The sequence below is a fragment of the Narcine bancroftii genome, chromosome 10, assembly GCF_036971445.1.
Source record: "Narcine bancroftii isolate sNarBan1 chromosome 10, sNarBan1.hap1, whole genome shotgun sequence".
Lineage (NCBI taxonomy): Eukaryota > Metazoa > Chordata > Chondrichthyes > Torpediniformes > Narcinidae > Narcine > Narcine bancroftii.
In genome coordinates this window covers 31,471,910-31,495,073 of record NC_091478.1, presented here as the reverse complement: position 1 = coordinate 31,495,073, position 23,164 = coordinate 31,471,910, and the positions used below count along the sequence as shown (strand labels likewise).

At 37.9% G+C, this 23,164-nt stretch overlaps 1 protein-coding gene and 1 long non-coding RNA gene across 7 annotated transcripts in view; one reads left to right on the top strand and one right to left on the bottom strand.

The window, feature by feature from the left end:
• marchf5 (membrane-associated ring finger (C3HC4) 5) overlaps positions 1 to 23,164 on the bottom strand; it is a 63,449-nt gene that overhangs the window by 16,480 nt on the left and 23,805 nt on the right. For all 6 annotated transcript variants that reach the window (XR_011345511.1, XR_011345510.1, XM_069900521.1 and 3 more), the window contains 2 exons: positions 3,662 to 3,792; positions 3,037 to 3,220 (listed from right to left, as the gene is read on the bottom strand). Coding sequence is in view for 4 of the 6 variants with exons in the window: in XM_069900521.1 (XP_069756622.1) it covers positions 3,037 to 3,220; positions 3,662 to 3,792 (315 nt within the window). In the remaining 2 variants the exon portion in view is untranslated. The remainder of the gene's footprint in view (positions 1 to 3,036; positions 3,221 to 3,661; positions 3,793 to 23,164) is intronic.
• Positions 142 to 4,949, top strand: LOC138744403 (uncharacterized). The gene is made up of 2 exons (XR_011345512.1): positions 142 to 286; positions 4,397 to 4,949. It is a non-coding gene; the product is annotated as an uncharacterized lncRNA (long non-coding RNA).

Sequence of the window (23,164 nt, the reverse complement as noted above, 5' to 3'; positions counted from 1 at the left end):
TATTATAATTTATTTCTTACTTCAAGCAGAAATCCTGAAACCGAATCTTCATAAATCTAGGCAAAGGTGGGAGTCAGACTTGGGTGTAATGATTGATGAATTGTGATGGTCATACCTGTGTTATGACAGCATGACCTCAATTATTAATACCCTATACAGGCTGGTGCAGTATATGAGCTATACACCACAGAAATTGAACAAGGCTAAGCTAGGAACTTCAGATCGATATTTTAGGCGCAGTATAGAGACAGGAACCTTTGTGCACTCAACCTGGTTATGCTCCAAGGTGAGACTCATTTGGGTAGAGCTTAGCCAAGCCCTAGAAAAAAAAAATCATAGTTAAAAGAATTTTCACAGGACCCAGAGTTGTGCCCGTTAGAAAATATCATGGACATCAGACTTACGATGAAGCTGTCCAAATTTCAAATCCAATTTGTGCTGATTGCTTTGGCGGTGGCCAGAAATGCATAGCAGTTGTCTGTAAGTCTGACTTTCATCTAGGCATTGCATGCTAGAATGTGGAAATGCAGAGCTGTGTTCCCCTGGAGAAAATGACCTACAACTTAAAGGGAGAAATATGATACCTTCCTTAAAATTTGGCAATTGTACCTGCATTTTATAGGGGCAAAGATATAGTGTGGTCCTTTGTCGTTCTGTTTCCATCTACCCTCTCTTTGGAGGGGGGGATCGATTCATCCATCCATCTTAATTATGTTGAGTCACAAAAATTTAAAGACCTTGAGGCTGGTGGTTTGGTCCTGACGAATCTTACAATCTGTTCTTGTTTTTACTTTTTGGTTAGAATTTTTTTTTTTTAAATGTGTAATTGTTTGGTTTTACCTTTTGGTCCTTATGTTCCTATATATCTGCAAGGTAAAGGGACACTAAAATGCTACAGGAATAGGGGACAAGGACTAACTTATTGTTGCTGTTTTTCTTTTTAGGGTAAGAGTCTATTTAATTTTGTCTCTGGGTATATTAGTTGGGATAAACGAGGGGGAATGGGGGGGGGAAATTAGACTCAACAGTGAAGCTTGTATATAATTGGAAAATGTAGTGTGCTTTTATTATTATGGATTGTTGATACTGGGTTTGAAAAACAAAATATTTAAAAAACAGATTAAGAAAAAACAATATCCCATAGGGGACATCTTGTTGCAGTGGAAGTTTCTGACCATTTCTTGGAACTTTCCAATTATGTTAGAATTTCAAAACAAAGTTCCTGAATTCTTCAGGAAAATCATTTAAATGCTAGTTTATATCAATTTTCATCTCCAAAAGTGGGGAGAATAAAAGGGAATTCAAGGTCACATCAAGCAATCAACCAGTCCCAAGATTCTAGAAAAAAGCAATACAAGAAATCAGGATAATCTAAAGATGCAAAGGGAAGACAGACAACATAAATAAGGTGATCCAAAAAGCAGAGTAAAATAGCTACAAACTTAGAAATAGGCTAAATTAGACTAATTAGAGAAAGCACCAAAACCAAGCCTGCAAAGGTTACAATATCAGACATTTCTGGACTATTAATCAAACACTAAATTATGAATGAAACCCAAAACAAGAAATAGGAGCAGGAATAAATCATCTGGCCCATCGAGCCAGTTCTGTTCAAAAGGCTAATGACTGATATGTCCGTAAATTCAGCTCCAACCACCTGCCATCTCCTTATAACCCTCAATTCCTATATTATGCAAAAAAAATGTCGTAAATATATTTAATGAAGTCATCTTCATTACTTAGAGAATTCCACAGATTCCATCCTAAATCTGAATCTTGAGGCTAAGTCTTCTAATGCTCATCTCACCTACCAGTGGAAATAACTGTCTATCTAACTCATAAGTTTATATGTTTCTACAATACCCTCTCCCATTCTCTCAGAATTCAAGTACAGACCCAGGAACTTCATCTTTCCTCATAGGCTAACCCCTCATCTCCGGAATTAACCTGTTGAACCTTTGATTTTTAATTGAATTTTATTTTGACATACAGCAATAGTAACAATCCCTTTCAGCGCACAAGCCCATGCCGCCCAATTAACCTACAGCCTCCAGTGCGTTTTGAAGAATGGGAGGAAACTGGAGCCCCCAGGGAAAACCCACAGATCAGACATAGAGAGAATGTACAAAGTCCTTACAGACAGCGAGGGATTCAAACTTGGTCCTCATCATTGGTGCTGCCACTGTAACAGCACTGCACTAACTGCTACACTAACAGCATGGGTTATTTAGCACACCTTCATCCAAACTTTCTATGGATCAAATAATCACCAAGACAAATACATCATGAGACATGGTTTCATTAGAGTTTGAATGCAGCTGTACATGTGAAATCATATTGAGAATTACACTTCAGGAATGAACTGCCTTACAAACTACCTGCTGTGCACCCAGAAAACAACTCAACCTGTACAAGAGTCAACTATTCCCACTTTCGTCTCTTCAGCCATCTCAGAACCAACAGAACAAGAATGGATGTAAGTCAGCCCCTCGATCTCAAGGTTCCACCAAGGAATCACCTTGTCATTATATAGAAAACACCCAAGTGGCCAGGAACAATTTAACATCAAAGCACAAAACAAAATATTTCATTAATGCTAATGAGAATTCTTGTGTCACCGCTCAGATGAAGGATCAATCACCTAATTAGATAAGGGAGGCACCCAATTTCTAGCCACACCACACAAAAACATTACAAATTAAAAATAAATATGTACATTATTTGCTTTTTCACACATTTTGTAAAGAGCATGACGGCACACTAGATTATGCAGCGTTTAGTTCAAAATTCCATCCATTTTGGAGCTGCTTCCTGGATGCTATTTTCCTCACAAGTACTGAAAGGAAAAGGATTGAAGGGTTACCATTTATATTCTCAATAAACAGACAAGTACTGGGAATTCTTGTCAACAATATTTCTAAGATTTGAAAAGGACTGAATCTCATAATTAAGACAGACAAATAATTTATGTTTTAGATGATCACAAAACTCAATTTTGTTATCTGGAAACATGCTGCTCAATGTTTTTAAGATTACCTGGAAATATGCTATTTAAAATCTGCAATTTATTGGAGTATTTTCGCCATAATCTCAGCACGTAATCCTCCCAACGAATCATCTTTCCCAAAATAAGCATAACTGGAATGGTTGGAAGTCCAATTAAGAGAAATAGTGGATCAGCTCTCTCCATGACATCCAGGCCTTCTTTGTGTCCTACAACCTGAAGGCAAATATTCATATTATCCATTAGAATTTAGTCATGAATTACAAATGGTGAGATTGCTGATATTGACCATTCAACGATCTACCATAGTTAATTGTTTACACTATCACTTTGTATTTCAGTTCCAAGTTCATTAAAACACTTCAAATGTATAACTGCATCCCATGAGAAAACAAGTACTAAGGAGCCGATAGTATGTACAAGCAAACCACACAAACAGTATTTTTATTTTGAATGTGCAGAGAACGTCTGGAAACAAGGTGCAATCCACTGTACAGATGGCTGATCAAATCTATACTTTCAGGTGTATCAATTCAGTACGATAAAATTTGACATAATTACTCTAAAAAGTGATTAATCTCGATTTCAATTTTTGCAAAAAGGTTACCCGCAATTATGTACAGTTAGCCAGAGTTTTCTTGATTGCTTGTATTTTACCTGCATAACAGTCACAGCTCCGTAGGTGACAGCTGTCCAGTAGATAGAACCCACCATGATTCCAGCTGCAGCAAATGGGCATGCTTTTGAGATGAGTCTGTCTGCAAGATCCAATACATAAACGACTGGACCTAAAACAAGGTGGGGAGAAAAATAATCCAAACTCAGAAGATACATGATATTATTTTGATTAAAGATTCATAAATTCATGTTCCTAAATGTGACACTCATTCTGACCAAATGAAAAAAAACGATTTTAGATTTACTAATTTTGGTTCAATTATTACAATCACAACTGCAGACTACAGAAAATTTATACTGTAATAAACAATCATTTCCCTTGATTCAATTGGCAAAGAGCAATAACTGAAAGAGCAATGAATCAACTGGAGGCAAGCTAGTAAACATAACACAAATTTTATGGTTGTAACCACAGCATGACTACTAGTATTTTCCATCAATTTTAAATAATGTTTTGCCTAATTTCAGTAGTGAAGTTAATGCTGAAAATTCAGTCCTCCTCTACTTGTCTTTGCCAACTGAATTAAGAGAAATCACTTGAAACTATTTAGTCTTCCTTTATTCTTTCACATGAAGTCCCTTAAAGTATTAGTTCTATTTTTCCAATCCTTTACTATCTCCAAGTTTCAACTTTATTCAGCACCCTGTCTAATGTTTAAATATCAAACTCAATTTTTACTGAATTTTATGATTCCGAATTGTCTGTGCATCCAGGCCGATGATACCACAGTTGCTGGTCGTTGAGAATCTTCCTGGAATGGTGCAAGATAGCAAGAGGTGTCAGAAAAATGCATCTTCTTTCAAGGTCTCCAGATCTTCATGAATATTTTGGAGTCAATGGCAAACTATGTTGTCTTGTTGCTAATTGCAATCTCATGTGTTTTCTTCAGCAAATGCCTCTTTTACATACAAATGCAGAATAAGTGTGGATGTTCTGTGAAAGAAATCTGTGTGTGCACTGTGGACTGGAGAAATTCGGTTTCATCTGGTTGTACATGTGCAGTCAGACGATAAACTTGAATGTTTCAACCCATTTCACCTCCAACAGGCCATTGCAAAAGGCAATAATTTACTCTTCCACAGCAGTGATAACAGCAGAATATTTCAGGAATGACATAAAAGCTAAACTTATTTTTCTTTTCCAAAATGGTGCAGTGCCTGACTGGGCTAACTTCCATATTTAGAAATGGAGAGCAAAAAACCTTTGGTGACAGGGTTTACCTCAAAAATAGGCAAAGAGAGAACAGAATAAAATAAATTGATAAAATTGCTGAATGTACATATTTACTAGAATTTAAGCAAAATCTTAAGCTTATTTCAAAAGAAACAATTTAGTTATTTAGTTGAAACAGAATCAGTCAAAATATTTTGTACCTTTTATCCCATTATGGATGATCAACAAAAAAAAATCATTATTCAAATAGCAGCCAACTCATCTCAGCAAATTAATTTAAAACTCAAAACAAAAAGGTCAGTTTTGATTTAACCAAACTGAAAAAATATAATCAAGAAAATTAATGTTTAGAGGAATTTTGGCAAAACCTTTGTACCTTTTGATCCAGAAGGTTAGGGCACAGGGATCCAAGACATTGGCAAACTCAATCCAAAATTAGATTGATGATTGGTGGCAGAGGAAAATGGATGAGGGTTGCTTTTCTGATTGGAAGTTTGTTTCTAATCTGTGCTGTACTGCAGGCCTGTGTACTTGGTCCATTGCTGTTTGCCAAGAATATAAATGGTCTTGAATGAGAATATAATGGTCTGATTAGTTATTATACTGATGACACAAAAATTGGTGGTGTAATAGATTGTGGAGGTGGTTAGGAAAAAATACAGTGACATGGATAAATTGGGTGGGATGGCATTTAATCTATACAAGTAGGAAGTAAAACAGTCTGGAATGATTTTCAGATTTATTGTCAGAGCATATACATCACATACAACCCTGAGATTCTTTATCCTGCAGCGAGACAGAATTACCATTTATTGGTAGTGCAAAAAAACTGTTCTCAACATACACATGTAAATGAAGAAATGTAAACAAATGGACTACAATAAAGAAAAAATTAGCAAATACTGCAAGCAGCAAGGACCCCTATTAAGAATCAGGTTATTATTAATTTTTAGCTTATAAATATTAGTTTTAGTAAAAGGACTTTGTGGGTTGGATACAGGGACACTTACAAAGACAGATCACACATTCATTTATCAGATAAGTCTTTGAAGACTGTTTGGCTGAAGTTGGCAAAGTTATAAAAGCAAAGGGATTGTTCAATTCAAAGTTTGTAGACAATGGGTTTGCTCAGAAAGGCACCTGTACACACCAAAACATCTGTTTGTTAGCTGTGTAGACAAGCCCAGAGACATTTGCTGGTTAACACACATTACTGAAGAAAAAGAGACTTCGGAGCCAGTGGTGATGTCATATGTGATTGGGACACTTCAAGAAAGCATCTTTAATATTGAACAATGCTTCATCTGAAATTAGAGATGCAGTAACCTTCAACGAGAGAGGTATGGTTGTGCATTCTCCCTTTGATAGGGAAGAAACAGAGGCTTTGAAGGAAAGGGTTATTCAAATATCTCTGTCAATAGAGGGCAGTTCTGCACGTCCATTTGTAAAGGTCTCTTCATTTAACCCTTGCCTGGGTTGATGAAATCATTGTGTGACACAAGTTCTGAAACCTCCATGCAAGGGTGGGGGTGGGGGAGTTTGTGGAAAAAAAACATTCATGAAGAAATATTTCTCTGAAAGCAAATCTACAAGAATTAACGAGTTTGAGAACTTTTGAATAGCATATTAAAGACAGAATTTCAACATAAAAGATTTCTAAAACTAACCTTGAATCATCTCTTCAGAATTCTGCCTAAACACACACACATTTGTGTATAGTGGGGTTAAGTTTAGAGTCAAGTAAGATTTTATATTATTAATAAAAATTCTTTTGAAGATACCATTGTCTTGGTAAATTTCTATTGCTGCTGGTCTATGTCATAACACTCTGGAGGTTGATGTGCACAATGATCTTGGGCACAAGTTCATGCTTCCTGAAACTGATGTCACAGGTGGAGAGAAGGTCAAGGCATTTAATACAAGAATTTGGATACCATGTGGCCATTGTACAAAATGTTGGTCTGGCCACACTTGGATGTACTATGCACAGATATGTACATCACAAATTTGATTGTATTAGAAATGGTGCAGAAGAGATTCACCAGGATGTTGCTGAGAATACAATTAGCTAGGATGGGCTCAATCCCACTGGAATATAGAATCCCAAAGGGATAAATATAGAAGTTTTTAAAACTGAGGGGCAAACAAAATGTAGTCAGTCTTTTTACTAAATTGAGAGAGTCTAAAACTAGAAGGGATAGGTTTAAAGGTGAGAGAAGAGAAACAAAGTAAAGTATGGCGGGTATGTGTATCAAGCTGCCAGTAGAAATATAAAAACAAATGCAATCATTTTTAAAAGGCATTTGAATGGACATTTCTGTGGTAAAAGAGTAGAGAGATACAGGGAAATGAAAGTACATAGAAAGGCAACACAGTCAAAGAGCCCATTTTTGAACTCCATAATTATTTCATTTCAGCATACCTATTAAACAGATCACAAAGGAATGAAACAATTGGGATCAATAAAAGGAACCTAGAGTGGAGAAATTCTTAAAAGTTATTTTTAAAAAATCCTTTGCCGGACATTTACACCATGTAAGTGAACCGGATTTCAGTAAATGTTTCCATTAACACCAAGGTATTGAATGCATGTTCAGTTATTCATATCCAATTTTCTACAACCAAAAAACATGAGGCTACATGTAATAATTAGAGAATTACTTCAGGGAACTGGAAAAAGCAAGCATTGTAAGTAATGTCAGATCATATCTCAACTTTTATGATGAATGATTATCCAAACCCATTGTGGTAAGATGATCCAATCAATGTTTTAGGAACTAAAACTTTTACAAATTCATGCAATCATTTTGATGCCAAGGATAGTCAATAGCACGGAAATAGCTTATCTATTTGTTTTGCTCATACACTCAAAAGGTAAACAATTTCACAGAACAAGTTGAAGACACACATTGGCACACGATGAGTTATGCAACAGATGTGCTTTTGATCTCAAAGTCCTTTGGAGTTGGCTGCCTGGGGATAGGATAGTCCATCTTCAACAATAGTCCAGGGATGCAACTTAACTTTTTCCCCCCCCCCCCCACTGGTTTAATCGACATGCTGGCTTCAGCTGATGCTGGGATGTGAGTAGGAGGTCGAGGCCGTCAATCCCCGGCGTGATTTTATGCCAGCATACTGATCATTTCCCTTTTCCACTGGACCCTTAAAGGATAAATTGGCTGTCAATTCCGGGGACAAGGTTTCAATGGAAAAGTGCTATTGATTGCTTCTAGAAATTCACTACCCTAATACAATTTATTTAGAAATTTGGTCGCTTTAAAAGGCAGTAATTCCTGCGAGAAGAGCTAAACAAAGAGCTGGGAATAAAAATGAAATTAAAAAGCTAATAATTCTTGTTCTATTGATTTTCCAGCACGATAACCAAGAGGTAAGATGTGCAGCTGAACTTTAAGGAGCTCAATATAATCTCTCTCCATACAAAAGGAGATTTTGAAACTGTATGCTTTTTTAATGATTTAGCAATATCCAGCAGGGTTCAGAGAGGAGACTATATTGACTATTTTAGTTTAAGTACTCAGAAAACCAAGTCAACAGTTCAAGGTAAACCCTGAGTGCCAAATGCAGCAACATTGTAAATACATTAAAAACTTAATCTGGGAAAAATTGTTAACATCTTGAAACAAACTTATTTGAAATACTAAGCAGAGAGAAAAGTAATTCACTTTACAGCCACTGTGCAGCAGATAAACTGTCGGCTTTGTATCAGTGATCCTAATAGGTGGTTTAAAATAAAGAAATTCTTTAAAATAAAGAAATTCTTTCGGACTAGAAGGGCCTAATGGCCTGTTTCCGTGCTGTAATTGTTATGTTAAAGAATGTGGTTATTAATTTGTTATACTGTAATAGAGGCTAACATTTTAATGTCTTTGATGCTATACTGAAGCAACAAGACAAAATAGTTAATACACAAAAGTGCTGAAGAAACTCAGTAGGTCCTGCAGCATCCACAAGAGGCTAAAAATATATAACCAACATTTCGGGAAGAGCGCAGGCCTGAAATGTTGGTTATACGTCTTTGCTGTCTATGGACACTTCAGAACCTGCTGTGTTTCTCCAACACTTTTGTGTATTTACTAATTCATCTTGTTGCTTCAGTATAGCACCAAAGACAACAAAATGTTAGCCTCTATTACAGTACCTATCTGAACTTCCAATTTTTGTTTTATTTACAGGTATAAAAATGTCATCATATATTTTCTTTCATCAACCTAAACTGGTGTTCCTTAACCTACCATCTTTCATGCCCAAGATTTATGTAACCCATGTTACTTAATTTTTTGTTTTCTTTAAAAAAAACATTTATGAAAGCTCCTTTGCAGTTGATTTTTCACAAAGATGAAAAGCATAATTTCCCCTCTATCTTTTCATACTTCAAGCTCCAAAACAGCAGAGAAATAGGGCAGAAGGCTGATTTTGATGGTCAAGGAGTTGAATTACCCATTGTAAATCTATGAGCAAATCTAATCTTACATGGTTCCCGGTAACATTTCCACACCAATTCTCCAGGTTTAGATCTAATTATTGAAGCCTACATAGGATCTGCAGACATGTGCCTGCGAGGGTAATTGGGGAATTGCTGCATTCCTCCACCTCTGGTTTGGAAAAATCAAGTGCCCAAGAACATAGAAGCCCGTAGAAATTGACTTTAAGCCCATTCATGTGAGGTACCGCCTCAAGAAGGCATCCACAAACCTACTTGAAGGACAAATTGGGAAACAGACTGAGATTACCAGAAGGAAGCAGCTTTGAATATGTGATTACAGACACAATGATAATTAAAAGATTTATAACAAACATGTACATCAAACTGCAAGAGAAAGAGAACGAGGAAACAAGCTGTAAACCCAAACAAAAATGGGAACAAGATCTAAACAAAGATAAAGAATGGGAAAAGCTATGCTCCGGAACTATGAGAAATACAATAAACACGAGGTTACGCATGATACAATATAATTGGTTACACAGGCTATACACCATGCCCTAAAAGTTAAATAAATGGGACCCAACACTATCAGACAGATGTTTTCGTTGTAAGAAGGAAACGGGAACAACAGTACATGCAATTTGGGCATGTGAGAAAGTAGAAAAGTTTTGGGAAGATCTAAACCAGGTATTAAATAAAATCACAAAAAGCAACATACCAAAAAAACCAGAAATCTTTCTTCTAAGTAATATAAGAAGTAAAGAACTTGGACTCGATTTGGATGGAGCACAAAAAAATTATGATAGCCTTAGCTGTAGCAAAAAAATGTATTATGTCAACCTGAAAATTAGAAGATAGCCTGAGAATACAGCAATGGTACATAGAAATGAATCAATGTATTCCATTGGAAAAAAATAACATATAATTTAAGAAACAACACAGTATTCGAACAAATTTGGGAACCGTACATGGAACACAACAGAGAAGTTCTACTGCGAACCTCCACCGCCTAAAATGACAGAAGGAGAAGATGAAATGAACTGACCCACTATGTAAAAGTAGAAGACACAAATTTCTTGTTTATTTTCATTGTGTGATGACATTGTTTAATGGGTTTAATGTATCATATAGGTTCAATGTTGAGTGGGTGGGGAGGGGGGGGAAGGAGGGAGGGAAGGGAGGGGGAAAAAGGGGAGAAAATGACACTGTATATACACAAGAGGGAAATGTTTGTGTGTATTTTGGTCAGTATGGTTCATAGTTGGGAAGGCGATGGTCCTCCATTCTGGAGACGTGACCCATCCAGCGCAGCTGGATCTTCAGCAGCGTGGACTCGATGCTGTCGACCTCTGCCATCTCGAGTACCTCGACGTTAGGGGTGTGAGCGCTCCAATGGATATTATATGGCGTATTATATGGCGAGCTCTCCACTGGCCACCGTGACAGAGGTGCACCAAAGAAAAGGTACAAGGACTGCCTAAAGAAATCTCTTGGTGCCTGCCACATTGACCACCGCCAGTGGGCTGATAACGCCTCAAACCGTGCATCTTGGCGCCTCACAGTTTGGCGGGCAGCAGCCTCCTTTGAAGAAGACCGCAGAGCCCACCTCACTGACAAAAGGCAAAGGAGGAAAAACCCAACACCCAACCCCAACCAACCAATTTTCCCTTGCAACCGCTGCAATCGTGTCTGCCTGTCCCGCATCGGACTGGTCAGCCACAAACGAGCCTGCAGCTGACGTGGACTTTTTACCCCCTCCATAAATCTTCGTCCGCGAAGCCAAGCCAAAGAAGAAAGAAAAATGGTTCATAGTGTGAAAAATAAAAATTTTTAAAAGACGGCATCCACCAGTATAAAGGATCCCCCTGGTCACAATCTTTTCCTGCTGCTATCCTCAGGAAGAAGGCACAGAGGTCTGAAGGCCAACACCTCAAAGTTTCCAGAACAGTTTCCACCCCCTCCCCCGCCAAAAACAGGTATCAGCCTCTTGAACCTCCTCCTGCAACTCAAACCACAAACTACTCCAGGACTCCAATGATCTAGATGAACTGCAACAAAAGTTTTCACATGAATACAATTTAAATATTTTTCATCTCATGGCACATTGTGGCAATTTATACTATTTACATAGGTGCATCCTACTTAGCTATATGGCTACAGTTTGCAAGAATTTTGGTGCAATTGTACATAACACTTCTGTCGACGATAAACTAAATTTACCTACTCCTAAAAATGAGAGAATCTGCCTTCCTTGTAACTCTTTTGCTATTTATCGTGCAGACCAAAAATTCAAAAATGTCAAGAAACAATTTTCCAGCACACTTTCAATCCCTCTACAAGTTCTTAACATGATGGAGTTTGGAGTAGAATGTGTGCTATGGGAATGTGGTATTGTGGCTTGCCAACTGGAACAGATTGAATGCAATTAAAGCCACAATGCTTGGCATGTTGGCCTGAGAAAAGATGCAGTTGTTGGTTTGCTTGCCCTGCAAATGGATTTAGAGGATTTTGGAGAGTTAGGGTTAGTCATATTTCTCCAAAGCTTTGAGGTGTCTTTATGGGTAACCTGTGTCTCTGAAATATATGGAAGGATGAAAATTATTTCTACTTGGGAGACGCCAAACTATTCCAGATTTGAAGTCTCAAATTTTCAAAGCCTCTCCTCAATTATTAGGAAAGCTCCCTGCAAACACTAAATCAGATGTTACCTTTCTTAAATGGTTATCACAGGACCTCTGAACTCAGTGGCAAAATCTTTACCTCAGAGGACTGAGACGTGGCTGTGAATGCCTGTACATGTCAGAAGATCCTTGACAGCAAATTTGAGTAGGAACACTTTCTCCTCCTGGAGATTGTGCTCTTTTACATTTGGTTTTTTCCAACTTCCTGTTAACATGGGTAGCAGGGAGATTGGAACAGATTGGGCATTGTGGAAAAAAGTCCAATAAATTTATGTCAAAGACTAGGTTTTGTTAGAGGTTGAATCCACAGACACTTACCTGCATAACACAGGCAACATGAGGTGCATGTAGCAGGCTATTCTAACCACAACTGACTACAATTGGGGCAAGTAGGGGTAGAGAAGGGAGGGGGTGTATTATTGTAGGGGTTTTTAAAAAAAACCATTAAATTTAAAGATATATTTGTATATTATTGGTGTAATCATGGTTGATTACATTTTAAAATATTCAAAAAACTGATCAGCAACAATGGTGGCACCCGTGCCAACATTCTATGCACAGTTCAATGAGACACCAAAGATAGCCTTATTATGTACTGTTTATTGTGTATGTGCATGAACTATGATGTGGAGAAACACTTTCATGTCGTCAGATGATAATAATCTGGAACTTGACCTTGATCATTCTAGTCAGTGCTGACAACCTCTCTGCCTCAGAGAAGCTCCATGCCAGTCATGGCTTTCAGGAGGTGGGCCCTTGGGTGCCTAGACCATAGATGGTCTTGGTAGTTCACGTTCATTATCATCCAGTTGCACAAGTTTAACCCAACGAAACAGGGTTCTCCAGTTCTCTGTGCAAAACAGGCAGACAAAACCAGATGTAACAATGCATATGCAGGACAAATATACATACAAAAATAAATGGATAAATGTTTTTTTTTAGTAAATACTGGAGTCTCTAAACACTTCCTTTGGTCATTCAGCATTCTCATTGCTGGTGGGAAGAAGCTGTTTCTCAGCCTGGTGGTGCGGGCTCTGCTTCTCCTTTATCTCTTTCCCAGGATGACCAGCAGCTATCAAGATGACCAAATTAAAAATGAAGACTGTAATCTCCAAGCTTCACTGACACGATCAAAATGGCATTCATCATTGATCTTGCAATTTAACATGCACTTAAATCTTTAAGAGTTTCAATCTTTCTTTCATGTTAACTAATAATCAACACTGCCCTCATTTCATTTACCACAATTTGATTTAAGCTTCAAAAATCATTGATTTTTCAGGGGATTCTAGCACCAATTCCAAATGCTACTTCCCAAACCCTCCTTGCTTTTTAACATTTCTTTTACATGTACTCCAAGTTGAATGCTCATTACTTTAAGCTTAGAGAAGCTTTGCATGAAGAATTTTATTAAATACTGTAAAACACGTCAAACAAGGTTAAAACCCCACTGTATATGGAAATATTTTCAAAATCTTGAATTTAAAAAAAAAACTTGAAACTTTTTTCTCTCCATAGACATTGACTAAACTATTGAGCAAGAGATTGGTTAATAATACAAAACAAATTGCTTGCACTTTGCTGTGAGAAATGTTGGGTGTTGCAGGTGGAGTCATTAAACCACGTATAAAGAATGAAAACAGCTATGTGACAAATCTTAGGCTATGAGGAGGATACAGTACAAACTGGCAAGAATTGATCTTGCATTTTATGGATTAAAAAATGCATTCTGCACATTCTTTCACAAAACATTTGGAAAGAGAAGCAGCTAACTTTGCGATACAATCCATTTACTCAAAGTGGATGCAACTGAATAATTTACTGTATTTAATCTTCCCAGTTGTTATTTGCTTTATGTACATACTTCTAAAACAAAAGTAACACTGAATAATTTTGTTTGATACCTCCATTTTGCAGGTAGGAGGAAAGATACGAGATCAGATCAATGACATCTGTTAAGATGGCAATAAAACAAATGCTAACAAATGCTCCAAAACAGCGATCTCTCCAATTCCTTCTGGAAATTATGCCCCAAAGTTTTATACCATTCTGCTGCTCTACATTAGAAGCTAATGAAATAATGTTTGTTCACAATGGAGCTCAAAATAATACAAAGGCATCTCAATCTCAAGTTTCACCATGCCATGGATTACTTTTAAAATATGCTCTATCAAAATTCAAGATTCCTTTGTCACATTAACTTTTGTTTGCCATAAAAGTACCCCCCACCAATAAGATAAAGAAAAACAAGAATCCCTTCCAAGACACTGAATGTCCATGGATTGGTCTCCTGCAAGCCCCCCACCATCTCCTCACCATAACCTGTGAAGCCACACGTCATCCTGTTCATTTCAGCAGTAAACTAGACGGAGGGTCCTCATTCCCAATCTCCAATAGAATTATTAATGCCAGAGGCTCTTTGGGAGCCCAGCTCATGAACAGCAGCCTCACAAATTGTGGTCCAGACACCTTGTTCTCACAGGCCTGTCTCCAGCAGCCTGCTGTGAGTCCTTCAGCCTCCAAGGCCCTCACCGGTTCACTGCTGTGGTCATGTCAGGGCCTGCGCCAAGAGGGTGGGAGCATTCACAGGCATTTCTCCCCCCCCCCCATGAGGTATTGTGACCCCCCCACCTGCTTGCAGCTATTACCCTCCCCCCCCAATAAGGTATTGTGACCCTCCCACCGCAGCACTAGTATCGTGAGCAGCGCTAGCCTCACATCTCCATGTGAGACGAGTAGAACGCTTGCTTGTTACTTTGCCCTTGAAGGGGAAAGTGTGACAGCAGCAGGTTCATGGTAAGTAGGTAGGTACCACCACCCCTTCACCTGAGCAAGTTTTCAAACATCAGACTCTTTCTCTCCCCCCTCCCCTGCAGTTACCCCAATGGCCCCTGATTCAACTTGTTCTGACGCTGATCTCCACCAGGCTTCTCCCTCTCAGCAGGGTGGTGTTCTGCACTGTCCACTGCCCCCAGTACCCACATTCCTCATGCTAACCATGGCACTGCCATCTTCAGTACAGACCTCCATGGTTCACCAGTGTTTTTAAAAACACTGCTAGTCTCTTGTACGAGCAGATTGTGCTTTGCTCTAGATCACTTCCAAAGAGATCTTCAAATGGCTTGAAAAGGATTATCCAAGGACCCAACTAAATCAAGACTGGATCCAAAACACAACATTCACATCCATTGAGCTTGTTCTAATGAAGTAATTTTAATATCCATTCCTTCATTTTCTTCAATTAGATCCATGATCACATCTTGACTTAATTAGGTTCACGACTCTCCAGAGTGCAAAATTTCTCCATGTAGCATCTGGCATTTGATAAATTCAGGCTAAAGATGCATCTGCAAGGAAATAGTTCAATTCCATGGCAAAACTATTTATTCATCAGCAAGCATACATCGCCAAATATGCCAACATTTATTGGCCATCAACTGTGCAACTTACGGGCTGGTTGAGGGCTTCTTGCATTGATGTCTTTATTGCTGCCTGCAGCGATTACATCAGTGTCAGGGTCACTGCCAGCACTTGCAAGAAAATGCAATAAACTAACACAGAACAATGAAACTGATACTGTCACTTTCAGTACAGCATTGCATCGATTCCCAGACAACAAAGCATCATGAAAATGGCAGCAAAGCAATTTCTAGCCCACACTTGCTTTATCCCATTCGTCAGTATTCAGGTTAGATTTTTTTGAATGGAGGGAGCACATTCTCAAATAAGATTGAACAATGAGGGACACAACTGGAGCTGTGATTGATCAGTAGATGGTGAAAAGGAAATATGCAAGCCTGAAGCAATACAAATGGCTAATAATCGATTTTGAATAGAATCAGCATTTATTGTCAGGAACAAGTCATGAAATGTGTTGTTTTGTGGTTATTTCCCAGCCTTGCCAGTCCTGATTTTGATGCTCCAGCAGCTCCTTTTTGATGGCAGTGGGCCAATGCTACTGTGTGCTAAATGGAAATGCTCCTCAATAATTCTTTGAGTTCTATTTGAGAAGTGCTCCACGTAAATGTTCTCAATACAGGAAAGGGAAGCCCCAGTGATCTCAGCAGTATTAATGATCCTCTGTATTGACATCTGGTCCGATGCTTTGCAGCTAACATACAATGATGGAGTCAGTCAGTACACTCTCAATTGTGCTCCTGTAGAAAGTACTCAAGATGGGGACCAGTAGCCTTGCCCTCCTCAATCTTTTTAGGAAGTGTACATGCTCCTGCGCCTTCCTGACCAATGAGGTGTTGCAGGTCCACGAAAGGTCGTCCTTTATATGCACCGCCAAGGAATTTGTGCACTGTATGACAGAACCATAGATGAGTGATGGAGAATGTTACCTTCCAGAAGGGTCAACCAATCATCTCCTTTGTCTTGCTCATGTTCAGCCTCAGGTTATTCTTGTACTATTTTAGGAGCTGATCAACCTCCTCTCTGTAAGCAGACACATTGTTGATGATCAGGCCAACTACCATTGTATCATTTGTAAACTTGCTGATTCTATTTGAAATGAATCTGTCAGTACAGTGGCAAGTCAGCAGGCTTGAAAACAGTCTTGAGGTGCTCCAGTGCTCAGTGTGATGGGACCAGAGGTTTTGCTACCAGCCCCTGGGCTGACATAAATTGTCATCCAGTTTCAGGAAACATTTCAGGTAAATGGCTGGAATGTTAACCAAAGATGTGCGAGGAAAAAATTAACCCAAGTCCACACTTTCTCTGGATTTGTGGGGGTGGGGGTTTCAAAATCATCCTCAAAAACATTTAGTCACATTCTGGAAAACTTCAGCCTTCAGGATTCGAAATTATAGAGTTGGATTTTGCAGATCATTAGGCAATATGATCACATTACCAAACTGGTGAGTTTCTAGTTCCAGTCATGCCAGTGCAAGGAGGTTCAAAACCAATGGGAAGTTTTGGTATGAATTATTTTGTCCTTTTCTTGTGACACACCATATTTTCCCTGATGCATGATAGCAAGAAGTGATGAGAAAAATAATCAAATACATTCTGTAAAAGTAAACAGTAGAAAATTAGTACTGTACCTAGTTACTGAATTTGCAGATAAATAAAAATAAAAATTCCAAGTTACACTTAGTTTTTACTACAATATTCCATCAATGGTCTAGCATAAACTACAACTTGCATGGCAGCTGTATGCCAAAGCTTCCATGCCATAAATTTCTGCCACCTATCTCCTTGGGCACGAGCAATGAACACATAACCCATCTCATCACTACCTTGGAGCTCTCGTCCAAATTGTGTAATATTTGGAATAGAAAATATATTACTTATTATTCATAATTATTTGAACAAAACTAATCAAGAATATTGGCGGCAAAGCTAGCAAGTTTGCAGATGACAAAAACTCAAAAGTGCAGATCAGTTGGAAGAGCAAAGGCAATACAATTTTACAATTCTAAGGTTTGTTCAAAAATCTGATTACAGCAGGAATATAGTGAGAATCTCATTCGCTTGAATTTTCCTGACAAGAGAGGGGTGAAGAGAGTGTGGTTGGACATGTCTTTCAATATATTGGCTGATTTTACAAGGCAGCAGAAGTTAATTGAGGGGAGTGGATATATGGCTTGAGCCATGTTCACAACCCTCTAACAGTTTCTTGTATTCAAAGGGATCAAAGGATATAGGGCAAAGGCAGAAACAGGATACTGAAGTGAATGATCTGTAATCATTATAATAAACAGTGGAACATGCCCAAGGGCTGAATTTAATTAGCCAATTTCAGCGACAAAATGAGCTCCAATACTCTGAGTCCAGTGAATTTTTAAGCTCTTCATGTGGCATGGTAAAAATAGAACAAAGTTTTTGATCAAAATACTTGTGCATCAGTCACACATTGGGAACTCTACAAATACAACCCATCTATTGAAAAGAATATAATCCATAAACATCACAACCAACCACTGCTCACATGTTAAAACATTTAACATTAACAAGGGTTTAATTAATCTTTTGCAAGAGACAAATATTGGGAAGTCCTTTCATATTTTAAATCAAACAGTCACAAGAGAGAGCATAGAACAGCATAATACAGCATCAAGTCCTTTGGTCTGCCAAACTGAACTAAATCTCTGCTGCTTGCATGCTACACACCTCTCCTTTTCCTGCACATTCATCGGTCTATCCAAAAGCCTCTTAAAAAAGTACCATAATTTCTGCATCCACCATTATCCCTGACAATCTGTTCCAGGCACCTTGCATTCTTTCTTTTTTTTGGTAGTTCAAATTAATTTTAAATGAAAAAAATTAGATAAAAAGTCCATTGTTCAGGCAAAACTTACTTCAAAAAACTTCAGAGTAGAATTAATCACATTTTTAAAAAAAAGATACTTTATGAATTAAATGCATTAATAAAGCACCCATTTCCTAACATTACCACCAAAATATAAGTAGATAAAATTAAGTTTTTAAATTAAAAACATTTTCAATTCTTCTAGAAAGATCTTTACAATTATTCAGCATGATGCATTTGATCTTCCATAATTTCTGCTTAAATCAAGCTGCTTCCAATTCTAGAAGTAACCAAAATATTTAACTTTTGGTTAAAAAAGTAACTCAAAAGGAAGCACTAATTATTCCTGAACATCTGTCATGCTATGTTGAATTCCCTTTTTGACTTTAAGGGTGGTTGGCCATGTGTTCTAACCATTTGCAGCCATGCCTTTTTAATTCTGTATTACCCTGATCTGAGTCAATAACAAAATATTTACTCTTGAAATGCAAGTGAAATTCAAGTGGGAGGAAAAGTGCTCTACTCAAAAAAGTATATGTGATATTAACTAGAGATGTTGGATGTTTGTGGTTTAAAAATCCACAACTTTAGAACATCCTTTTGTAGAATTGTGTGATGTTTTTGCACCCAACCACCATTCAAAGCACCTTGCATTCTTATGTAAAAATGTTGCACACATCTCTTAATCCAACCCCCCCCACCTTCCTTTCATCTGGCCCATGCCCATTAACTTCTCTGCAGTCCTTATTCAAAAGCAAGTCAGAATCTCTACACAGGACTATATACATGAATAAAAAAGGAAGCTGAAGGTGAAGACAGAAGGAATAGGAATATTCAGATACTTCATGAAGAAAGACTGATGAAGGAGGCTGGATTTATTTTCCTTTCAGCAGACTGCTGGTGGTGGGGGGGGGGGGGAAGTAGAACTGTACAAATTTATGAAGAACAGACACAGGTGGAGGCCGAGAAACTATACTCCAATTACAGATTCAGGATGAGGAGTAGAGGGTCAGAAATGTTCTTGGCAAGAATTCCCAGATTTTAACAGCAGCTGCAATCTGGAACACACATCTGAGCAGGCAGTGTAGGCTGTAGCAGACTCCACAATGCCTAAAAAAGGAATAAAATTTGAATCACCAAGGCACAGGAGGCCACAGACTGAGTACAGGTACTGGCAAACAGTACCAGTATATATATAGGAACTTGATGGTCAGGATGATCTTTGAACTTAAAACAGGTTGGTTATGAACTGAATCAATCCCTGTCTCAGCGAAATTCTGAAGCCATTTTAGTTCACCTATTGTTACAACAGGTCAATAGCAGATGCCATCTCACTGGCCTTCTACTTTTTATTAGATCACAAGAAAACCTACACGAGGCTGTTGTGCATTGAATGCAGCTAAGCACTTAACACCATCATACCACCAAAAAGTATAAGGGATCTAACTTTTCGTTCCTCTGCAAATTAATCCTTTACTTCTTCAGTGGCAGACCCAAATTTGGCTGAATTGGTAACAGCATCTCCTCTGTGCTAACCGTCAACAGAGGTGATCTTGCTAATTCACCCAAATTGAGGCACATCAAGGTTCTCTCTATTCTATTTCCTATACACACAATTGCATGACTAAGTTTGGCTCTAATGGAATCTATAAATTCTCTGACTACAACATTGTTGCCGGGCAAATAACAGTAAATTATCAGAATATAGGGTGGAGATAAGAACCTAGTTGAGTTGTGCCATAACAACAATCTTGCTCAATGCCAAAAAGATTAAAGAGCCTATTGTGGATTTTTGGAAGGGAAAGCTGAAAGACCACATGTTTATCTTTATTGATGGGACGATGGCACAGAGGCTTACATCAAGACCTATCCTGGAGCCAGCACACTGAAGCAACTGTGAAGGGATATAAACTTCTCTACTTTCTCAGAAAGCCTGAAGAGATTTGCAATGTTGTCAAATGCACTATAAAACTTCTTCAGGTGTGTTGTGTAAAGTGTACTGACTGGTTGTATCTCAGCCTGGTTTGGTAAAAGGGTGCAGGAAGCAGCAAACTTTGCCAAACTCTGACCTCCCATCCACTGACGACATCTGAGAGGCATTGCCTCAAGGCAGCAGCCAGCATCATAATGATGGTAAGCAGGTACAAAAGCCTGAGGCCCAGCACCTCAAGGTTCAAGTACAGATTTTAAATCCAATAGCTCTTAAGCTAAAGGATAAAAACATCAGTAAGACAACTGCATCATGCTGCTTCCATGAATGAGCTGAACAGAATTAATTTGCACTCACAGAGGGAAGAAGGGGGAAAACAAAGCAAAATAGGCAAATCTGGTTTTCACATTTGTGTCAGTACAAAAGATGCCGTAGGCAGGTTACTGAATGTGGAAAAAAAATTACCATATTGGGGTTGTGATTAAAAAATGAGTTGAAAGAATTAAAAAGGTCATGCTCAATACATAATTTAATGGCAGTGCTAATTGGAGGATTTGGTGCAGTGATCAAGCAGCTCCCATTTGGATTTTAAATTCTCCTGGCCATACAAATAGAAAACATTTACTGCAAAATGATAATGGAACGTAATAAGTAGGATGGTTCAAAAGGAAAGTATAATGGTTCACTGAATCAATAAGAGCAAATTAGAAAGGGAACCAGGTTGCAGAATGGAGGTGGAAAACAGAACAAGATAGGAGCCACCTGCCTAAGCACAGGTTATTAAACAAAAAGTTCTACCACTGATCTCAAAACCAAAGTAAAATTTTGGATCAACTTGTATTAAGTACCAAGGTGAATGAAATGAAAAAGCATAAACATTTTTAAACAGATATTCAAAACCAATATTAGAACAGAAAATTGGTTTGCCTATTTTAAAATATTTTATTTAAATTTCCATACATTCATTAATATCTAGGTCCAGAAAAGATAGCTCATACATCTCAAATCAGTAATCCAAAGTATTATATACCCCGAACCCTCTTCCCCCCCAACCCCAATAACAGAAAAAAAAAAAGAAAAAAGATACATGAAAAAGAAAGGAAAGAACTATCAGGTTACTAAAGTTTCAATACATTCAATCAAATTTTGCCTTTACAATATTAAACATATAGCAATTTCAAGCAGTTGATAAGGTTCTTTGAGGTTTAGGGGATAGTTGTCATAATACCTACAATATGCATATATGGGCACCAATTATTAAAGAAAATATCCTGTTTGTTTCTTAAATTAAATGCAATTTTCTCAAGAGGTATAAAGCTACATGTCAAATCCCTTGATGTGTTATTTGATTCCACCTTCAAGTTTGACAAAATCAAATCATTCCTGTCACTGAAAGTATCTCGTGTATAGATTTGTGCATGTCTGTTCTCCATGCAAATCAATAAGGAACACTAGAAATGTCCAAGGAGGTTCAGTAGAGGTAACATTTGATGCTGAATCTCATGACTATGTTGAATTTAACCATTAAGGTCATATGAAGTTCAAAAAAATAAACAATTTGAACTTGCTCCAGGGACACCTCAATTAGTTACAATGCTGTGCATCAGTGTACATTTAGAGTAAAAACAAGTGGCCAAACTGTTAAGAAGCTCATGCTCCATGTTAATGAGGTGGCAATACTTTCAGGATGTGGCAAGGGAGAAGATGCACTCATTCTGAGAACTCCCAACATTCCCACTGATTTCAAGAGACTTCAATTTCCCATACGCCTGAGCTTTGTCATGTCCATCAACAAATCCCAAGGTCAGATGTTGAAGGTAGCTGGACTGCAATTGGAAGAGCCCTGCTTTTCCCATAGGCAGCTCAATGTTGGATATTCACATGTTGGAAGCCAAAACAGTCTTTATGTAAATGCTCCCATTGGAAAAACTAAGAACAATGTTTATTAAGAAGCCCTTAGCTGAGAATTGTTTCACTGTTTTTCCAAAGTCAACTTTGTTTGAACCATGCATCTCTGTTACAATATAAATGTTGTGTTTGAAAAAAATATGCAGAAATACCATGAAATATTTTTGTGTATTTTGATTCAACCATGTAGTCAACAACTGAGTGTTATTTCATGGGCAACACCAGGTATCCTGCTAGTACTGTAATAAACACTATTTCTCTCTGCTCAAATATCTTAAGGCAGAAAGTGGGCTGAGAAAAAGATAGCTTAAGATGCAAATAAATGAAACCAGGAGCAATTATAATATTCTTCAGCTTCAATAAAGGCTTCAATTCTTTTAATTTCAAAAGACTGCACATCTGTTCTGTACATGTACACAAGACTGACAATGAACATCCCACTCTTCAGCAGAGAATGAAGATGTTGAGAGGCCACAAGAAAAATCAAGGAAGAACAAACTGTAGAAGACATAAATCTCAAACAAACCCAACATCTTGCTCTGTAAATAATGGTTGCAGAAGTGGCACTTGTAGGAGTCAGTCAGTGTAGAAGGTGAACCGGTCACAAACACAGCAACCCATCAGCATGTCTGCTGGAAAGCTGAAATAATATATTCATGGCTCTGCTAATCCTTTTCAGCCTAGAATCCTCTGCCAACGCTGCGTTCTAAAAAGAGACCTTCTTACAACAGAGAGCAAAGTATCACATTTTGTGGTCCAAACTCAAATTACAGCTCAATCAGAAAAATAATACTCCAGGTATTTACACAGCCCCTTCTGTTTCCAGTGGAACAATGACAATTTTATTACAAACACATATTTCATTATGTTGCACAAGTATTCAAGAATGTATCCTCATTTTCATTTCATTTGTGGGTATTAGGAGTTTAGAGCAACTGCACCAAACAGGATCATAAAAACAGATCCATTTCAAAACCAGCTCTCACTAAATTTAATTCCAGGTAATCTTGTAATTTGTCCATGTTCAATTTGAAGTAAATAAAGAATATGAATTACTTTTCTATTAAAGCTTGTTCTTTGCAACGCTGT